At 39.6% G+C, this 20699-nt stretch overlaps 1 protein-coding gene across 3 annotated transcripts in view; it reads left to right on the top strand.

The window, feature by feature from the left end:
* The window catches only part of KAT2B (lysine acetyltransferase 2B), a 116363-nt gene that overhangs the window by 80556 nt on the left and 15108 nt on the right, over positions 1-20699 (top strand). For 2 of the 3 annotated variants that reach the window (XM_045387018.3, XM_045387017.2), the window contains exons 8-12: positions 718-843; positions 4058-4194; positions 6989-7197; positions 8204-8330; positions 18247-18357. In XM_045387018.3, coding sequence (XP_045242953.1) covers positions 718-843; positions 4058-4194; positions 6989-7197; positions 8204-8330; positions 18247-18357 — 710 coding nt within the window. Of the gene's footprint in view, positions 1-717; positions 844-4057; positions 4364-6988; positions 7198-8203; positions 8331-18246; positions 18358-20699 lie in introns of all 3 variants that reach the window. The other variant, XM_074030900.1, reaches the window with a different exon arrangement.

Below are 20699 nucleotides of genomic sequence, written 5' to 3'. Positions count from 1 at the left end.
CATGCCCCTTTAGTAATTTTGATGTCTCTCATATATTCTCTAATATAAAAACTATGGTTTTCTGTCAGCATATTTAATGTTGATGTAGTATTGTTATCTAAGCTATCTGCTGTCTTCTGTTTTTGCCTCTTGTCTCAATAATGTGGTTTATTGCAAATTTTCCATTGCATCAGGAGGCATATGATTGTTGGTATTAAGTTTGATCACATGGTTGTGGTGGTGGTCACCAGCTTTCTCCACTGCAGTATTACTACCTCTCCTTTTTAATAAAAAAAGTACTTTTGCGGGGAGATATTTTGAGACTGTATAAATATCTTGTCTTCATCAAAATTATACTCACCAGGTTTAGCCTACACACATGATCTTCCTCAAATCAGTTATCATATGGTGGCTGCCAAATAGTGATGTTTTTTTTTTTACTAACTTCCACCATTCCTTCCTTATTTCTTTGTTGGTATTCTTGAGCTTTCCTCATCTCCACTTATTTATTTATTTATTCATTTATTATTTTATCAATATGGACTCAGATATCCTTATTCTGTTTAATGAGTTTTAATCCCTACTGTCTTTGTTATTTTGATGCCTTTGGCTTATGTTTTAAAGATGACTTATTTTGTGGCATTGGGCAGGAATGGGGTAGTCCCATTGCACTTGGTTTCTTGTTGCCTAAGAAAGGAGTCAGTCATCTAACACCTTCTTCTCCTTTTGCCCGGGCAGTTATCAGTCCACCTCCTGTGGCTGGGACAATTTCATACAATTCAACCTCATCTTCCCTTGAGCAGTCAAATGCAGGGAGCAGCAGTCCTGCCTGCAAAGCCTCTTCTGGACTTGAGGCAAACCCAGGTAAGCTCTTAAGGAGGGGTAAGACAGGGCTGTGACTTGCCCCAGGAGCTCTATTACCTGAGGAGTGCAAAAGGTAGACTTAAACCAACTACAGTTTCTGCATGTCCAGGATTTTAATGGCCAGAAATCACTTTGTATTAGGCTTTTGGCTGTACTGGTTAGTTATTGCCGTCTTAAAACTGTAATAACTGGCTGGGCGTGGTGGCTCACGCCTATAATCCCAGCACTTTGGGAGGCCGAGGTGGGTGGATCACGAGGTCAGGAGATCGAGAGCATCCTGGCTAACACGGTGAAACCCCGTCTCTACTAAAAATACAAAAAATTAGCCAGGCGTGGTGGCGGGCATCTGTAGCCCCAGCTACTCGGGAGGCTGAGGCAGGAGAATGGCGTGAAGCCGGGAGGCGGAGCTTGCAGTGACCAGAGATCCGGCCACTGCACTCTAGCCTGGGCGACAGAGTGAGACTCCATCTCAAAAACAAAAACAAATAAAAACAAAAACAAAACTGTAATAACTTATTGTCATAGCCCACTCATTTGGCGTGTTGCTTGAGAGTTGGCTGATTACAGCTAGTCTCACTCAATCTTGGCTGGGCTTGCTTGCAAGTTACCCATTGATTATAATCTCTGTTTTGGGCTTGGCTTGGCTAGAGCACTTAAGCTGAAGCAACTCTGCTTTACATATTTCTCATAATTTTCCTGGGACTATTAGGCTACCTGGAACATGTCCTTCTTCTGAAGAGAGAGGGCAGGAAGAAATACACAGTCTCTTGAAGCCTAGGCTCGGAACTTGTAAACCATTGCTTCTGCCACATTCTTTTTTTTTTTTCTTTTTATTTGAGATGGAGTCTCACACTGTCACCCAGGCTGGAGTGCAGTGGTGCGATCTCAGCTCACTGCAACCTCCGCCTCCTGGGTTTAAGCGATTCTCCTGCCTCAGCCTCCTGAGTAGCTGGGATCACAGGTGCCCACCACCATGCCCAGCTAATTTTTGTATTTTTAGTGGAGACAAGTTTTTCCCATATTGGTCAGGCTGGTCTCAAACTCCTGACCTCAGGTGATCCACCTGTCTCGGCCTTCCAAAGTGCTGGGATTACAGGTGTGAGCCACCATGCCCTGCTGACTTCTGCCTCATTCTGTCGTCCAAAGCAAGTCATATAGTTGAACTCAGAGTTGAGAGGTAGAGAAGTGGAAAAAGGTAGTCTATTCCTTTCGTAGGAATCACTGCAAAGTCACATGGCAAAGAGTGTAGATACCAGGAGGGTAAATAATTTGGCCATTAATGTAATCTGCCACATGGGCAAAAATATCTCTTGATCCTAGAAGCATTTCACAGTTAGAGAATGTTTTGAAGGTTGCTTTTCTGTCCACAGACTGGACATCAGACAAATCTTGGATGTGACCACATTTTTAAATAAATGAAGTACCATGAAAGAGGGAAAGAAGAGGACCTTATAATATAAGAAGTACCAAATATTTAGCATATGCCACCATTCCCTTTCACTTCCAAGGGAGATATCACTAATCTATCCAGAAACTCTACCAGTGAGCTTGGATTCAGCCTCAGATTTTTTAAAAAAAATCATAAACACCATTAGCAGCGTAACAAGCAGAGGGCATATATCAATTAACAAACCCCAGCCATGAAATAAATAGTTTTCAGCATTACTCTTAGAGAATCATGGGATTTGAGGACTTATTGGTCAACTGTCTGAAAATATTGTTACTTGTTTCCAAAAACAAACAACAAAAAAATTGTAAAAAAAAAGAACTCGACAAAAGCCATTTAGTAAATAATATGTAATATTTCTGGAAGAATATTCTACAGTCAAGTTGCTTTGTATTGTTCTGCTCCTTTTCAACTAAAGATAGTGAGAATGCTATGTGGAGAATGTTATATTGAGATAGCAGTGGGATTCACATGTGAGGAAATAAATTAGATCTAGACATCTTAAAAATTCAAAAAATTTACTTGTAAAAATAAATACGTGTTATGTCTGGAAAAAACTGGACAAACCAAACATGAGAATAGAAAGGAGAAAAAAAACTACCATGCAATCTCATGAGGAAAGTAGAAGAAAGTTCTCTTTGCCTTTGCATGGCCTCTCCTATTGTGTGGAATGGTGAGATTGCATCTACTTGATAGGCTAGTGGCTATGCTCACTTTGTGAGGCATCATTTTAAGGCAAAAAAGCATTGTAAAAGATGAAGTGTGTCATTTTATAATAAATTAAAGTCATTGTTTATTAAAAATAAAACAATTTATGGTATATTTCAAATATATAATATTAGACATATATACATAATATATATGCATACATATATATACACATACGTGTGTGTGTGTATAGCCAAGCCCAGCAGAGATTCCAATCAATGGGTAGACTCATGAGCAAGCCTGCCAAGATTGAATGAGACTGGTTGAAATCAGCCACCCATCAGTAAACACACCAAATGAATGAGCTATGATAGTAAGTTATTATGGTTTTAGGACTGCATTTGGGGTTGGTTTATTACATAGCAATAACTAACCAATAAAGCCCAGAGCCTAATGCAAACTGATTTCCATACATGTATGGTGGGGTGGGGGTGGGGGGTGCGGAATTAACATGACTTCAAGGAGAAATAATCAAATCAACCAACAGTTGAGGGTTTAAACAAACAACTGAGTAATTCATAGGTCAGACAAAAATATCAGTAAGGCTCTGGAAGCCCATACAACGTGATCAGTAAACTTGAGCTAATGGAGTTATAGAGATCAAAATGTGAAAATATCCATTCTTTCCAAGAAGACACTGCACATTTACAAAAGACTGATCTTATTTTAGGCCATAAGGCAAATTTCAAAACATTTTGACACTTTGATGTCATATGGACCATGTTCTCTGACCTCGAAGAGACTATATTAGAAGTACTAACAAACAATAGCTAGAATCACCCCTTTGCATTTGCAGATGAAGAAACATGTACCTTAATATTTCATGTATCTAGTTAAAAATCATCGTAGAAAGTAGAGAATATTCAGAATGAATTGGGTTGGCAGTTATTGTGAGCTTGTCCCTTCTCTTTCCTATCTTCCTTTGTTACCTCTTCCCCTGGTGGTAAGGATAGAATTGACCTCCATACCCATCAGTGCTGTTAGAAAATTAGTCAGCGTGTATTATTTGTTTTTTGTTTAGAACCACCCATTGTTTGCCTTTTATTTTGATCATTACAGGAGAAAAGAGGAAAATGACTGATTCTCACGTTCTGGAGGAGGCCAAGAGACCCCGAGTTATGGGGGATATTCCGATGGAATTAATCAACGAGGTTATGTCTACCATCACGGACCCTGCAGCGATGCTTGGACCAGAGGTCAGCAGGGTAAACCTGGGCAGCCAGCTGGTAGACCTCTTCTGCTCTCCTGGCCACTCCAGCTGTCAGAAGTGGGGATGCTAATGCTGAGAGTTAACATGTTATGCTACCCTGGTTTGCATTTAACCTGGTGGTCAGTGTGGAGAGGGCAGGAACAACTGATCAAGAGGTAATTCCCCTTGATGAATATCACATCACAGGTCCACTTACTAATAATCTCACAGTCGAAGGCATCGTTCCCAGCTTTTTATCTTGAAAAATTTCAAGCCCTCATAAATGTTGCAAAAATGCTGTGATAAAAATCCATAGACGCTTCACTTAGATTCAACAGTTAACATTATGCCACATTTGCTTTCTCTCTTTCTCCTTGCGCCTCCCCATATGCTCTTTTCTCTTTCTCTCCGTGCTTCCCATGAACCATTTGGAACTGTTTCAGAATTAAAAACACATGTCGTAATACTTCACCCCTAACAATTTTTGCATGTACTGTATTTCATAAGGAAGCTATTCTCTTACATAACCACAATGCAGTCATTACTGTTAGAAAATTTAGCATGGTTACAATATTTTCTAATACAGGGTTGGTGAATTACAGCCTGCAAGCCAAATCTGGTCCACTGGCTGTTTTTTCAAATAAAGTTTTATTAAAACATAGTGTCTGCAGCTATCTTTGCATTACAACTGTAAATTTGAATAATTGAGATGGGGAATGTGTGGCTTGCAAAGCATGAAATATTTATTATCTGGCTTTTCACTGAAAAGTTTGCTGACCTCTGGCTTAATATAAAACCGTATTTAAATTTCCCATATATCCAGATGATGTCTGTTATAACCTTTGTTGTTGTCGAAGGATCAGTTAGGGATTGTGCATTGCATTTAATTCTTCTCTCTTCATTTCTTTAGTCTCCTTTAAAACCACTCCCCAGCCCTGTTTTGGTCTTTTGCAGCGCTGCCATTGGTGAAGAGTCTTGGTCGCTACTCTTGTGTAAGGTCCCTCTTCTTGGATTTCTTGATTGTTTACTAAGGATTAGATTCAAGTAAGGCATTTTTGGTAAAAGTGCTTCTGTCATCTCATTGCCTTGCATCTGAGGGCGTGCAAAGCAATGACACTTCTTTAGACATGCCTGTCTTAAGACATTTCTGACAGCTTCCAGGAAATGAAGAAATGGCTTGGAGATTATATTACAGTGTTAATTTTCAATTTGCCATGTTTCCTTAAGCATTTATTTTATGATATTGAAGATACTTCAGAGAACCAGAATGTTGTGATAGAAAAACCTTTTCCTAAAATGATCTTTCCATTTCCTTCTAGATATCCAGTCTGTGAGGGCTTAAGACTATAGTTTTTTTAGGGATTTAGTAACATTGCAGATTAGCTTAGTTTTTTTCAGCTCTAAAATGGGAATTTGTACTAGTCTATTGCATTGCTACAAAGAAATACCTGAGACTTGGTAATTTATTTTTTTTGAAAAGAGCTTTAATTGGCTCACAGTTCTGCAGATTGTACAAGAATGGCATCAGCATCTGCATAGCTTCTGGTGAGGCCTCAGGGAACTTCTACTCATGGTGCAGGGTGAAGTGGGAGCAGGCACATCACATGGTGAGAAAGGGAATGAGAGAGTGAGGAGGAGGAGCCAGACCCCTTTAGACTACCAAATCTCCTGTGAACTAACTGAGCAATAACTCATTCATCAACAAGGGGATTGTGCTAGGCCATTCATGAGGGATCTGCCGTGATGATCCAACACTTCCCACTAGGCCCCACCTCCAGCATTGGAGATTGCATTTCAGCATGAATTTGGAGGGGGCACACATTCAAACTACATCAGGATGAATCACGTGTTTCAAAATATTTTTGATATATTAATATTTAGTAGTATACTGGAGCTGGCTTGTACTGGAATGCAAAGAAAATTGTTAAATTTTTAGGAATTTTGTGAGCTGGTTGTTCCATATGTTGGTAGCTTGAAATTGACCACCATGGCACCTGGTACCTGGATAGCCAGTTCTGGACTAATGAGATGAAGTGTCACCATTTAGGGCCTTCCTTACCTGAAGAGCTGTTTGTGGAGTATTTGCTTGCAAACCACTGGGCAGATTAAATAAGATAGGGAGCATAAGTGCTGGCACGTGGTTGTGCTTCCAGCTATGGTTGAGTGTAAGTCAACAGATATTCTCTGGAAAAAACCCTGTTCTTTAAAAAGAGGTGTTAAAAGTATATTCATGAGTGCTACTATTGGGCCTGTAATGAGAATTTGAATCTGTCATCTCAAGGGTCCTTAAAGCTCAGCTGGAGAGGATTCCTTTAAGCCAGAGGTTGGCGAACAATAACCCACAGGCCACATTTTGTCTGCTTACTGTATTTTTAAACAAAGTTTTATTGGAACAGTACTGCACCCATTCTTTAACATATTGTCTGTGGATGCTTTTGCATTACAGCAGAAGAAGGAGTAGTTGTGACAAAGACCTTATGGCTCACAATGTCTAAAATATTTTCTATCTGGCCCTTCACAGAAAATTTTGCTGGCCCCTAATCTACACTGAATATCATCCGTGTACACATACAATACTCCAATTTCTCAAAATGCTTTACCTGCCTTTTCTGTCTTGTCTTCATAACTTGTATGTGTATGTGTCTCTGTGTGTATGTGTGCACACATGTGTGAATTTAGGACTCTGAAAATCCACAAATGTGTATCTTCTTAGAACAAAAATGAGAAGCTTGGATGTGTCCCATCCCCACTGTCTTGAGAGAATAGCTCTGTGTAATTTTTTCCTGTCTCTTGCATCTCAGACCAATTTTCTGTCGGCACACTCGGCTAGGGATGAGGCGGCAAGGTTGGAAGAGCGCAGGGGTGTAATTGAATTTCACGTCGTTGGCAATTCCCTCAACCAGAAACCAAACAAGAAGATCCTCATGTGGCTGGTTGGCCTACAGAACGTTTTCTCCCACCAGCTGCCCCGAATGCCAAAAGAGTACATCACACGGCTCGTCTTTGACCCGTAAGTGGTACTTTCTGTTCCTTCTTCCTTATTTCCTTTTTAAATGAAAGAGGAACTACTTAGATAGTGAAAGTCAGCCATAGTCATCCACCGAATACCACTGCTCCTGTCTTGCTGTGGATACAGAGCTACACCAAGCTAATTTTCATGTCTGAAAGTGCTAAGATTAATTTTAAACAATATACAAATTTTCTTGTTAATGATAATGAAACTTTGTATTTTACATCGCTGTTGACTATCCTGTGCTTCATTCTTTATAGCAGTGAGAGAATGTAACACTAAGATGTTCTACTTTTTTCGTAGTCAAAATATTGGTTTTGGTATCTTAACTAGGTGCCCAGGTCTGTGGGCAATTATTGGGATATAAGATGGGTTAACTTTGAAAATCCATTGCTTTAAAAAACAAAACAAAACAAAAAAAACCCCCACAAAACCCCAAAGAACTAAACTTCCCTAATTGAATTTATTTTAACATATATAGCCCAGTAGCCTCTGGGGACTGTGATCCATGCCTGTGACAATTCAGAGTGATGCTTTAGACAGAGGGAAGGATTCCATAATGCAAAGTTTCACAAATTGTATATGTAGATTTTAAATTCTTTTTCATAATGTTTCTGTAATATTTTGGAGTAAGACTTAACTCTTCAGAGACACATATCATGTTTGTCCATGACTTCCTGCTCTCCCCTGACCCCTCCTTGGCACTGGGTGTGCCAGTTCCAGAGCACCTCCGCACATACACTGTTCTCTATTTTAAACCTCAGGCACTTCTTAGGTGACTGGTACTTTGTTCTGATGGGAGTGCTGATGACGTCTTATGCAGTCAAGCTTGCTCTAAAAAGTTCAGATAAAAGGGTAGTCTAGTGAGATAGGGGTTACATGAAGGAAGTTTCTATAGAAACTTAGGACATGTCCCTCTTTCTTAGTTGGTTAATAAGGAACACCCCAAAAAGTATATTTGTATAACTAGGGTAGGTAAAACTTTGACATAATCTTATTCTTTCAGGAAACACAAAACCCTTGCTTTAATTAAAGATGGCCGTGTTATTGGTGGTATCTGTTTCCGTATGTTCCCATCTCAAGGATTCACAGAGATTGTCTTCTGTGCTGTAACCTCCAACGAGCAAGTCAAGGTAAGGGTAACCCAAGGTCTTAGAAGAAAAGCAGAATGTGGAGCTTCTCACTAAGGCCTGCAGAGCTTGGGAAGATCTCTCTGTGCCATGTCCAGAGGAGGTTCAAAGTGGAGTTAAGGACTTTCTGGGAATAGTCCTCTCACTCCAACGGTCCCCAACCGTTTTGGCACCAGGGACTGGTATCATGGAAGACAATTTTTCCACGGGCCAGACTGGGGGTATGGTTTTGGGATGAAACTGTTCCATCTCAGATCATCAGGCATTAGTTAGATTCTCATAAGGAGCATGCAACCTAGATCCCTTGCATGCACAGTTCACAATAGGATTTGCACTCCTGTCAGAGTCTGGTGCCACCACTGATCTGACAGGAGGCAGAGCTCAGGCGGTAATGCTCACTTCCCTGCCGTTCACCTCCTGCCCCTATGTACAGGCCACGGACTGGTAATGGTCTAGGGGTTGGGGACCTCTATCTCACTGTGAGTGTATGTGTATGTGTGTGAGAAGAGTAAATGGTTTCACCTACCAACAAATAGGGTTGTACCAAGGCTTTATTGGACTTTGGGGCAAGGTAGCAGGATACTCTGCAAGTTCCATGTGTCACTCAACTATCTATAGCAAATGAAGGGATATTTGAAAATAAATCTCAGTGTTCATTGTTAATTTCCACACCCACACACACACAAACACGTAATCACAATTAGTGACACTGCACTACTGGAAAGGATATGGTTAATGTGGATTAGAAAGATGATTCAGGCAGCTTACACTTCAGAAAGATTTCTTGTGACCTTGTCCCTAAGGGAAGACAAGGACTAAAGAAATTCTTTAAGGGAAGTCATGAAATTCTATAAGGGAAGTCATGTAAATTTATGAATAAATTTCAGAAGTTATTCTGTAGGGTTTGGCGTGTGTTGGAGTGTCTTTTTGTTTTGGTTTGTTTTGTTTTTTATGTTGCTAATTTACCTTCCCAGTTGTCTTTGGCCTGGGTCCCTTCCTTTCCGGGAATTGTGTCCATGTTTTATTGGTATTGCAGTTGGTGCCGCAATCTGGCAAGAATAAACTAGACTCTGAATTGACAGAAAGAGCTCTCATCTAGACCTTGTCCTGTTCTACTTTCTTGCTTTTAAGAAAAGGGAACCAGAAAACGTGTCCTTAGAACGTTATTCACTTAGGGCTGGGCGCAGTGGCTCACACCTGTAATCCCAGCACTTTGGGAGGCTGAGGTAGGTGGATCTCCTGAGATCAGGAGTTTGAGACCAGCCTGACCAATGTGGTAAAACCCCATCTCCACTAAAAACACAAAATTAACTGGGCGTGGTGGCACATGCCTGTAATCCTAGCTGCTTGGGAGGCTGAGACAGGAAGATCGCTTGAACCCGGGAGGCAGAGGTTGCAGTGAACTGAGATCACACCACTGCACTCCAGCCTGGGCAGCGGAGAGTGAAACTCCATCTCAAAAAAAAAAAAAAAAAAAAAAAAACTTTGTTATTCATTTAGGATTTTCATGGGCAGACTAAAGATTAGCAGCTCAGGATTAAGATGGCTGCTGAGAAGAATTATTGGAAGGTCTAAAGCAATGTGTCCAATAGAAATATAAAGCAACCTGCAAATATGAGGTTATAAAAGCACACATATATGTGCTTTTAAATTTTCTAGTAGTTGTATTTTTTTTTAAGAAAAGCAAGTGGAATCCAGTGAGATTAATTTTGGAAATATATTTTATTTTACCCATATATCCAAAGTGTTATAATAACTGCAACAGGCATTCAGCATCACGAAGAGTTATGGAGACCTTTTACATTACATTCTTTGTTCTGTATTGTCTTTTTTTTTTTTTTTTTTTGAGGAGTCTCACTCTGTCGCCCAGGCAGGAGTGTAGTGGCTCCATCTCGGCTCACTGCAAGCTCCGCCTCCCAGGTTCACACCATTCTCCTGCCTCAGTCTCTTGAGTAGCTGGGACTACAGGCGCCTGCCACCATGCCCGGCTGATTTTTTTTGTTTTTAGTGGAGACGGGGTTTCACCGTGTTGGCCAGGATGCTCTCGATCTCCTGACCTCATGATCCACCCGCCTCGGCCTCCCAAAGTGCTGGGATTACAGGTGTGAGCCACTGTGCCCGGCCTTTTTTTTTTTTTTTTTTTTGAGACAGGCTCACACTCTGTTTCCCAGGCTGGAGTGCAGTGGCATGATCTTGACTGCAACCTCTGCCTCACGGATTCAAGTGATTCTCCCAACTCAGCCTCCCGAGTGGTTGGGAACTACAGGCATGTGCCACCATGCCCGGCCAATTTTTGTATTTTTAGTAGAGATGGGGTTTCACCATGTTGGCCAGGCTTGTCTTGAACTCCTGACCTCAGGTGATCTGCCCTCCCTGGTCTCCCAAAGTGCTGGAATTACAAACGTGAGCAACCATGCCCAGCCTTGTACTAAATCTTTGAAACCAAGTATGTATTTTACATTTACAACACATCTCAATTTAGACAAGCTGCCTTTCAAGTGCTTGATAGGCACATGTGGCCAGTGGCTCCTGTATTGAACAGTGCTGGTCTAAGTATTTTCTTGACTCCTTCAGCTTCAAAGAAGCAATGCCATTTACAGAAACCAAAAATAAGTCCCTGAAAGGAATCATTCTCTGCATTAGGGGCACAGCCTGTGCTGTTGGTACTGTAGCTTTCGTTAACAGCTTCACTCTCTGGTCACAGTACCCGTTTTTAAAATTATTATCATTATTATTATTATTTTGAGACAGAGTCTTGCTCTGTCACTCTCTCTGGAGTGCAGTGACGTGATCTGCTCACTGCAACCTCCGCCTCCTGGGTTCAATTGATTCTCATGCCGCAGCCACCTGAGTAGCTGGGATTACAGGCGTGAGCCACCGCACCCAGCCACAGTGCCAATTATAGCTGCTGCGATGTATTTATTCTCACAAAGCACAAGTGGAGCTTTTTGTCTTCAACTCTTTGCACTAAGCATCAAAGGGCAAATGCAATTCAACAGTCTTACATTCATCATTCTGACTGGGGAAGGTGAAGACCCATACTTGCTTGAAACTGATCTCTGGCTCATTTTCAAGGAATTCTGACAGTGTGTCTTTAGATGGTGCTGTTGCTGTGTTTATCATTATTCCCCGCTAGCCGAAGTGACAAATGTCCAGATGTTTCCAAATGTTCAAAGTAAGAACTTACTTAAAGGAAAATTTTATTTGGCTTTTCTTAGGGTGAAGACCTGGAAAATATGTATTTGGTTTGTCATTTTAGAAAAAGATGGCATAATTTTTATTTTCAAAACTAGCTATACCAAACACCTTGTTTGGAAAGGTTGATTAAGGTTGACTTGGACACTTTTAGGGATACTAGAGGGAAACTGAAGGTATTTAGTATGAATTGGATACTTTGTCTTATTACTTCCCAGAAAGGCATTTTTTCCCCCAAACCATGTAATTTTCTAAAGACTTGAAAAGGTGGCCAAGCATCACAAACTCAGTAGGAAGAACAAGAAAAACAATCACTTCTTGTAAGTGACTTGAAACTGTAGTTTTAGAAAATGAAGATTAGTCTTTCAAAACAAAATAGAATGGATGAGTTTAGTGTGTGTGTGTGTTTGCATGTGTGCGTGTGTGTGTATGTTTTAATGGTGAGAACGTGTGTGTGTGTGTGTTTTAATGGTAAGAACCAATCTTTAGTAGAAGTAAGAATGGGAGAAACAGTTCTTCCATTAATTTCCTGGTCTTTTTTTTTTTTTTTTTTTTTAAGACAGAGTTTTGCTCTTGTTGCCCAGGCTGGAGTACAAGGGCGTGATCTTTGTTCATTGTAAACTCCGCCTCCTGCGTTCTAGTGATTCTCCTGCCTCAGCCTCCCTAGTAGCTGGGATTACAGGCATCAGCCACCAGGCCCGGCTAAGTTTTGTATTTTTAAGAGAGATGGCATTTCACCACATAGGCCAGGCTGGTCTCGAACTCCTGACCTCAGATGATTGCCTGCTTTGGCCTCCCAAAGTGCTGGGATTACAGTCGTGAGCCACTGTGCCCGGTCAATTTCCTGGTCTTTTTACTGTCCTGTGTTGTTAATGATTAATGAACAACTTTTGAGACATCACACTGCCCAAGATATTTACGTTTTCACTGGCGTATAGTCTAAGATAAAGATTGCTGAGCTCTGCCAACCCAGCAACACTAGACAACTTGGAAGCACTGCTCCAATATGGAGTAAAACTGAATGGGTCCCAGTGGCTGTAGCATACATTATTGAAAACAGAAAATTCATAAGAAGTTTTATTTTTATTTTCATGTTTTGATTTTTTTGAGATGGGGTTTTGCTCTGTTGCCCAGGCTGGAGTGCAGTGGCATGATCACAGCTCTCTGTGTCTGCGACCTCCTGTGCTCAGGTGATCCTCCCACCTCAGCCTTCTGAGTAGTTGGGATCACAGATGTGCACCACTATGCCTGGCTAATTTATTTTTTGTAGAGATAGGGTCTCCCTGTGTTGCCCAGGCTGGTCTCAAACTCCTAGTCTCAAGTGATCCTCCCTCCTCAGCCTCCTAAAGTGCTGGGATTATAGGCGTACCCCATTGTGCCCAACCATAAGCAGACGTTTTAAGTGTTTATTTTACTATATTAAAAATCTTGGCTAAATGGCATTTTAAAGTCTATGTTTGGTCATTTTGGAGAATCACGCTGATAAACAAATTCCTGTGAATTCTTTAAATTAGATTTGTATGTGGATTTATTGTGCTGAAAACACAAGATAACATTTGAGAGTTTACTTGAAGCTCCTCTCCTGATTTTGGAATATCTTGTAATCTAGCCAGGTGCGGTGCCACACCTGTAATCCCAGCACTTTGGGAGACCAAGGCAGGTGGATCACCTGAGGTTGGGAGTTCGAGACTGGCCTGACCAACATGGTGAAACCCTGTCTCTACTAAAAATGCAAAATTAGCCGGGCGTGGTGGTGCGTACCTGTAATCCCAGCTACTCAGTGGCTGAGGCAGGAGAATCACTTGAACCCAGGAGGCGGAGGTTGCGGTGAGCCGAGATTGAGCCATTGCACTCCAGCCTGGGCAACAAGAGTGAAACTCCATCTCAAAAAAAAAAAAAAAAAAAAATTGAATTTGATATTATATGCAGCTTTAAAATTATGTAGCTAATGTTTGTTTACCATAATAGGTATTTAAATAAACACTGAAGTTATCAGATAGTTAGAAAGTGATCCTTTTGATGGCAGGTAAAAATAAAGGTGTACAAACAAGGGGAAAGAGTTCTGGGGTTAAAATCGAAATAAACATTTGCTTATAATAGCTTTATGTTGTCACTGCCTCTCTAACCAAGGCAGTACTTAAACTACCATGACTGCTAGTCACAAATACTAGTTAGATACAGCGGAAGTTCAAGTTAAAAGACAGAGCCCCTTCTCACAAGCAACTTGGAATCTGGAAAAGTTTTTTGGAGAGATGACAAATTTGTGGTCACTGATGAAAAATATCTTACACAGGTTTTGAGAAGCTATTTACCAAAGAACCATTGCTGTTCTTGAGTAAAATTAATTGGATTGTGGATGAGGGGGACAAATGTATAGTTTCTATTAACTCCTTACAAGATGGTGCATACAACATAATCTCTCTTGCATTGGCGTCCATGTTAAAGTGAATTTCATCAGAAGACACATTTCTTACTAATTTTTAGACATTACTTTTCCTGTGCACATGCAATTCACTCCAACTGGCCAACCGTTTGCTTTCCTCTAGTTAAAAAAAATTTTTTTTAATATAATTTTTAATTATATAAGACATATGCAAATACATTTTCAGATAAAACAAAAATCCCATTTGCCCTTCCCACTACCATCCTGCTATTTTTGTCAGCTTGGTACACATCCTTCCAGGTACTTTTGTATTGACACAGGTACTGGAACTTACTGAACCTACAGATAAGAGGTGACTGTGTGTTTTTTTGTTGTTGTTTTCTTTCCCATTTAAATAAATGGAATTCATATTGTATGCATTGCCTTACTGGAAAAAAACTTAACATTGTCTTAGAGACCTTTCAGCTTTAGTGCCTATATGTGATTGTTTAAATTTGTATTTAGATACATTAAATTAAAATGAATATTTACCTCCTTGGTTATTCAGGTACTCAGTAGCTACATGTGACTAATCATTATCATATTGGATAGCATAGATAAAGAACATTTTCATAATTGCAGGAATTTCTATTAATGCTGATATATAGCTACTTTATTCTTTTTGTACAGTATTTTATAATATGGATGCACCATAATTTATGTAATCATTTCTCTACTGAAGATATATATGCTTATTTCCAGTAATTTTCTATCACCAACAATGCTCTGTTTGGAAATGTTTCCTTAGACACTGAGAAGCAGAATTCCTATATGAATTAATATAGCCAGTGTAAATTTAAAAAATTATTTCTGGATTGCCTTCTCAGTGGGTCTGCCAGTTTACGTTCTTCACCAGGGGTGTTGGAGAGAATAGTTCTCCCTACCATTACTGGCACTGGGTACATAAACGGTAAACATATTTGCATACCATCAGGTGAAATATTTCATTTTATGGTAGAGTGCTCTGATTGCTATTGAGGTCGAACATATCGCTTGTATTTACTGGTAATATTCTTGTTCTATCCTTTGACAAATTTTCTTTTATTCTGTCTCTTTTTTTGTATTGATTCTGTATTTTTGACATTAAATCTTTGTAATATATGTTGCAGCTACACCCCCTAACTTGTCATTTGTCTTTTGTTTATGGTATCTTTGATTATTTATGGTGCCTTGAAGAAGTTTTAAAATTTGAAGTATTCTACTTAATAATCAGTCTTTTACTTCATGCTTTTGCATTTTATATTTTCTTTAAGAAGCCTTTTTGTATCCCTAAGTTATATGCCCACTTTTCCTATATCTTTTTATAATACTTTTGTAAAGGTTTATTATACCTTACATTTAGATTTCCAATCCATTTCCTTCTCTTGTTTCCAATTTGAAAAACTTTTTTAAGGACTAGCTTAAACATTTTCTTTTCCTTCTATTCCCCCACTCTTTACCACCTTGATTATGGTCTTTTGCACTATTGTTTTGTTTTGTTTGTTTGTTGTCATTTTTTGAGATGGAGTCTCACTCTGTCACCAGGCTGGAGTGCGTTGGCACGATCTTGGCTCAGATCTCGGCTCACTGCAACCGCCGACTCCCTGGTTCATGCCGTTCTCCTGTCTCAGCCTCCCGAGTAGCTGGGATTACAGGCACATGCCACCACGCCCAGCTAATTTTTGTATTTTTAGTAGATGGGGTTTCACCATGTTGGCCAGGATGGTCTTGATCTCCTGACCTCATAATCCGCCTGCCTCAGCCTCCCAAAGTGCTGGGATTATAGGCGTGAGCCACTACACCCGGCACACTATTGAAGATACAAATATATCACTCTGTACCAATACTGCATAACAGAAATGTAATGCAAGCCTCAAATGCAAGTCACATATGTAATTTCAAAATTTTAAGTAGCCATATTAAAAAAGTAAAAAGAAACAGGTGAAATTAATTTTGACATTTTTTATTGTCTTATCAACATGTAATAAGTATAAAATGTTAGTAATGAGAATTTTTTTCCTAGTGTGTTTTTATACTTCAGGACGTTTCAAACTGGACTAGTCTCATAGCAATTGCTCAATAGCCACATGAGGCTAGTGTCTACTCTGTTGAATAGTATACCCCTTCTCTACACGTGTGTTTATATGTTTATCTTCCCCATTTTCCTATCGTTTCCTCAAGGAGAGAAATAGTTCATTTGTCTTTTTATCCAAGTTTTATTCAAACTCTCTGTGTTCAGTATTGTGATATGTTTGGGAAAAGCTAAAAGCTAAAATGTCTTTGGGTGACATAAATGGAAGAATAATTTGCAGAAGAGGGAGATGATGATACCGTTCTGTTTACTGGACATACTGTCCCCTTATTATTATGCTTGGTCCTAGGATCCATGCTTTAGAAAGGCATTGTTATATTAGAAAAAGCTCTGAAAAAAGTGATTAGTGGCCGGGCGCGGTGGCTCCCGGCACTTTGGGAGGTGTAATCCCAGCACTTTGGGAGGCTGAGGTGGGCAGATCACGAGGTCAGGAGATTAAGACCATCCTGGTTAACACGGTGAAACCCCATCTCTACTAAAAATACAAAAAATTAGCCGGGCGTGGTGACGGGCACCTGTAGTCCCAGATATTCAGGAGGCTGAGGCAGGAAAATGGCATGAACCTGGGAGGCGGAGCTTGCAGTCAGCCAAGATTGTGCCACTGCACTCCAGCCTGGGAGACAAAGCAAGACTCTGTCCAAAAAAAAAAAAAAAAAAAAATGTGATTAGTTTGATGAGGTGTCATTCAGTCATGCCATATGAGGAATGACTGTAACCTTGATGGTGCTTGGCTTGGGACTGGGGAAGTACGGATGGGCGTGTGTGAGAGAGTATAATCTTCAAAGGCTTGAAGGGCTATTAAAAGCAAGAATGAGTCTTTGTAACTCTAGGAGTAGAACTAAGGCCAGTAAGTAGAAATAACCATGACCAGATCTTGGGTGAATGTTAGGAAGGAATTTCCAACCATATAATGCCTGAAAATGAATTGGTCTATCTCACCACCAAGGAATTGCCCTACATTGGAGGTGTTCTAGCAGATTGCCTTTTCATGATAGATGGCAAAAGACCTCTAGCCTCATATGGGTTAGGGGGTTAGACAAAATGACTTCCAGAGATCTTTCTGTCCTTGAGGTACTGTGATTCCATGAGATCATACCTGGGAGCATATTTGAGTTATTTAGAAAAATGTGCTACATGGCCGGGCGCGGTGGCTCAAGCCTGTAATCCCAGGACTTTGGCAGGCCGAGACGGGCGGATCACGAGGTCAGGAGATCAAGACCATCCTGGCTAACACGGTGAAACCCCATCTCTACTAAAAAAAATACAAAAAAAACTAGCCGGGCGAGGTGGCGGGCGCCTGTAGTCCCAGCTACTCGGGAGGCTGAGGCAGGAGAATGGCGTAAACCCGGGAGGCGGAGCTTGCAGTGAGCTGAGATCCGGCCACTGCACTCCAGCCTGGGCGACAGAGCCAGACTCCGTCTCAAAAAAAAAAAAGAAAAAAGAAAAATGTGCTACCAAATTGTAGAAAATTTATGTGAAGATATTTTTGTCTGGATGCTTGGATTTACTTTTATCTCTCTTCATGAGGTTCTGAAACAATCACATTAGATTTATATGTTTTCTGTAAGCTTTGTCACTGAAAAAACTTCATATTATAAAAATATTTGAATCACTGAGTTTATTCAACATTGTTCACTACCTTTAGTTATTCAGAGATTCTGGGCTTCTCAGACCTCACTTGGAAAGGTCTGATAAGACCAAATTTAAAATGCCATGTTTGTGATGATTCAGTTCTTTCGAAGGGTTGCCAATTTCTGGTTTACAGTAAACACTTGGGTTACTAAATATTCTAGTGAAGATTAGCACTTTTCATTTGCATCTTTTTTTTTTCTTCTGAGAATCTCAAATACCTTAAAGATAAGCAGAAATTCATAATCAGCATTCATTCTGAAAACTTTTATATTAATATTCAGCAAGTGATCTTTAAGATTGAGTTAGGAACTTGTGGCCCTGGTGTGTTATTTTCAAATAACTAGAAACTTATATTTTCAAATGATGATTTTTATCTCTGAAGCAAGGGTTTTGATTTTTGTTTGTTTGTTTGTTTTATAGCTTTTTTTCAAAGTTAAGAAATGCAAGAAAGGGTGTCAATATATTTCCTTCAGGAAAGGTCCTGGTTGGTAAAATACGTAAAAGTACAAGCTCCTAAATTCACCATCATTTCCTGGTGGATTTATAAGAGTTTTTCTCCAGAATCTAATGTATTTGTTTGTATATTAACTTCCACACAGGGCTATGGAACACACCTAATGAATCATTTGAAAGAATATCACATAAAGCATGACATCCTGAACTTCCTCACATATGCAGATGAATATGCAATTGGATACTTTAAGAAACAGGTTGGTTTCTCACTGCACAACACTGTTTTGTCATTACTTTTCTTAATATGTTCTCAGGTAGCCTTCTTCCAAATAAGTTTCTCCCCCAGTGTCTTCCACTTACAAGAACAGACGTTTGTTTTATATCAAAATAAAACATATTTTATCAAATATATTTTATCAAAAATAAGCTTCAGCCTGGATTAGAGAGTGTCACTAGTACATAGTAAGTACTGAATAACTATTTGTTGAGAGAATGAATGAATGTCATCTGTCAGTGAGGTGTAATATTGCATCCTAACATTCTAAAATATGGTTTCTAATAAGAAATTCCCAGTCCTGGAATTTGGTGGGTAGCATTCTCTGTGAATGAGAAAAACAGATTCAGTTTCTGGAAGACCTCCATTTATGATAGCAGAGAGGAAATCCTGGAGTTTACAAAAAACTGCAAACAGTACTGATTCTACAGCACATAGTGGGCTAGGAGCTTAGCTGTCATCCTTCCTTTCTCCCTTCCTCCCTTCCTTTCTTTTTTTTGAGACAGGGTCTCACTTTGGTGCCTAGGCTGAGACTGAAGTGGTGCAGTCTCAGCTCACCACAGCCTTGACCTCTTGGGCTCAGGTGATTCTCCCACCTCAGCCTCCCAAGTAGCTGTGACTACACCCAGCTAATTTTTTGTGTTTTTAGTAGAGACAGGGTTTTGCCATGTTACCCAGGCTGGTCTTGAGCTCCTGGACTCAAGCAATCCACCCACCTCAGCCTCCCTAAGTGCTGGGATTACAGGCATGAGCAACTTTACCAGGCCTCTGTCCTGGCAGTTTCTTATCAGAAGTTTTCAGCTCAGGCTGGGTGCAGTGGCTCATGCCTGTAATCCTAGTACTTTGGGAGGCCGGGGCGGGAGGATTGCTGTGCTCAGGAGTTTGAAACAGCCTGGGCAAAATAGTGGGACCTTGTCTCTCTTTAAATAAATCTTAAAATAAGTTTTCAGCTCAGCTTTTTGAGGACTGTTCTTTGGCTGCATATTTTTTTAATAGTGATTTGTAATTCCTAAACATTCTCATTTACTTTTCTGACTATAAAAGTAATGTATAATCATTGTAGAAAATGTAATAAAGCAAAAGAAGGAAAGAAAAATGGCTTGTAATTCCATCACCCAAAGAAATTTTTTGTTAATGCTTTGATTTTTTTATTTTAAAATTTTTCTTTTGTTTTTCCTCTCAGCTCATACCTATGCTGCTAATGCTTTGACATAAATCTTTTTAATATTTTTTTCTGTGTGTATATAAACATAAAAATTGATTCATACCTATATATATAATAATATATATATTTTTGATATTTTTGTGTATATAATAATTTTGATGGTTTCCTAGGATTTTGTTGTAGAAATAGAAAATAATTTCTTTAACCAATACATTTTTGGCTATTTAGGTGTTTCTTGTGGGTAACGTGCATAAGTATGGGTGTGTTTGTGCACGTGTTTTGCCCTTGGAATAAATCTCTAGAAGTAGAGTTGCTTCCAGACATTTTTGTTATGTGTTGCCAAATACTTTAAAAATTTCCATTTTTGTCAGTAGTGTATTAGGGGGTCAGGAAAGGAGTTGGTAACTGAAAAAACATTTACCACTTTTCCAGATAATAAATTGTGTATGTTTGAATGTATTTGATTATGTGAAGTTCGATTTATTTTTCCATGTTTATCAACTCTTTGTATTTGTTCCCTTTTTGGATTGCTAATTCATTTTCTTTTGTCCTTTTTTCTATAAAAATGTTTAGTTGCACATTGATTTATGATAACTATTTATATATAACAATATTAACCTTGGATAATATTTGTTTCAACATTGCTTGTGGCTTTTTCTTTAAATCTTCAGAATGTTAAAGATTTTATTACATAAAATGTATGGACTTGGTTTGGTTTGGATTTTGTTTGTTTGTTTGCTGTCAGACAGGGTCTTACACTGCCACCCGGGCTGGAGTGCTGTGGCATGATCACAGCTCACTGCAGCCTCAACCTCCTGGGCTCAGGCAATCCTCCTGCCTCAGCCACCTGAGTAGCTGTGACCTCAGGTGCATGCCACCATGCCCAGCAATTTTTTTTTTTATAATCATTTGTAGAGATGGTGAGGGGTTGGGAGGGAATCTTGCTGTGTTGCCTGGGCTGGTCTTGAACTCTTGGACTCAAGTGATCCTCCTACCTCAGTCTCCCAAAGTGCTGAGATTATAGGCATGAGCCACTGCACCCAGCCAGACTTTTTTTTTTTTTTTAATATGTTCTTACGTAATTAGAAAGCTTTTTGTGCTCTGAAGACAGATAAATAATCTCCTATTTGTTATCTTCTCATTGTTTGAGATGCATTTTA

The sequence above is a fragment of the Macaca fascicularis genome, chromosome 2, assembly GCF_037993035.2.
Source record: "Macaca fascicularis isolate 582-1 chromosome 2, T2T-MFA8v1.1".
NCBI lineage: Eukaryota > Metazoa > Chordata > Mammalia > Primates > Cercopithecidae > Macaca > Macaca fascicularis.
The sequence above is the reverse complement of the archived record's forward strand: the minus strand, read 5'-3'. Positions and strand labels throughout refer to the sequence as shown.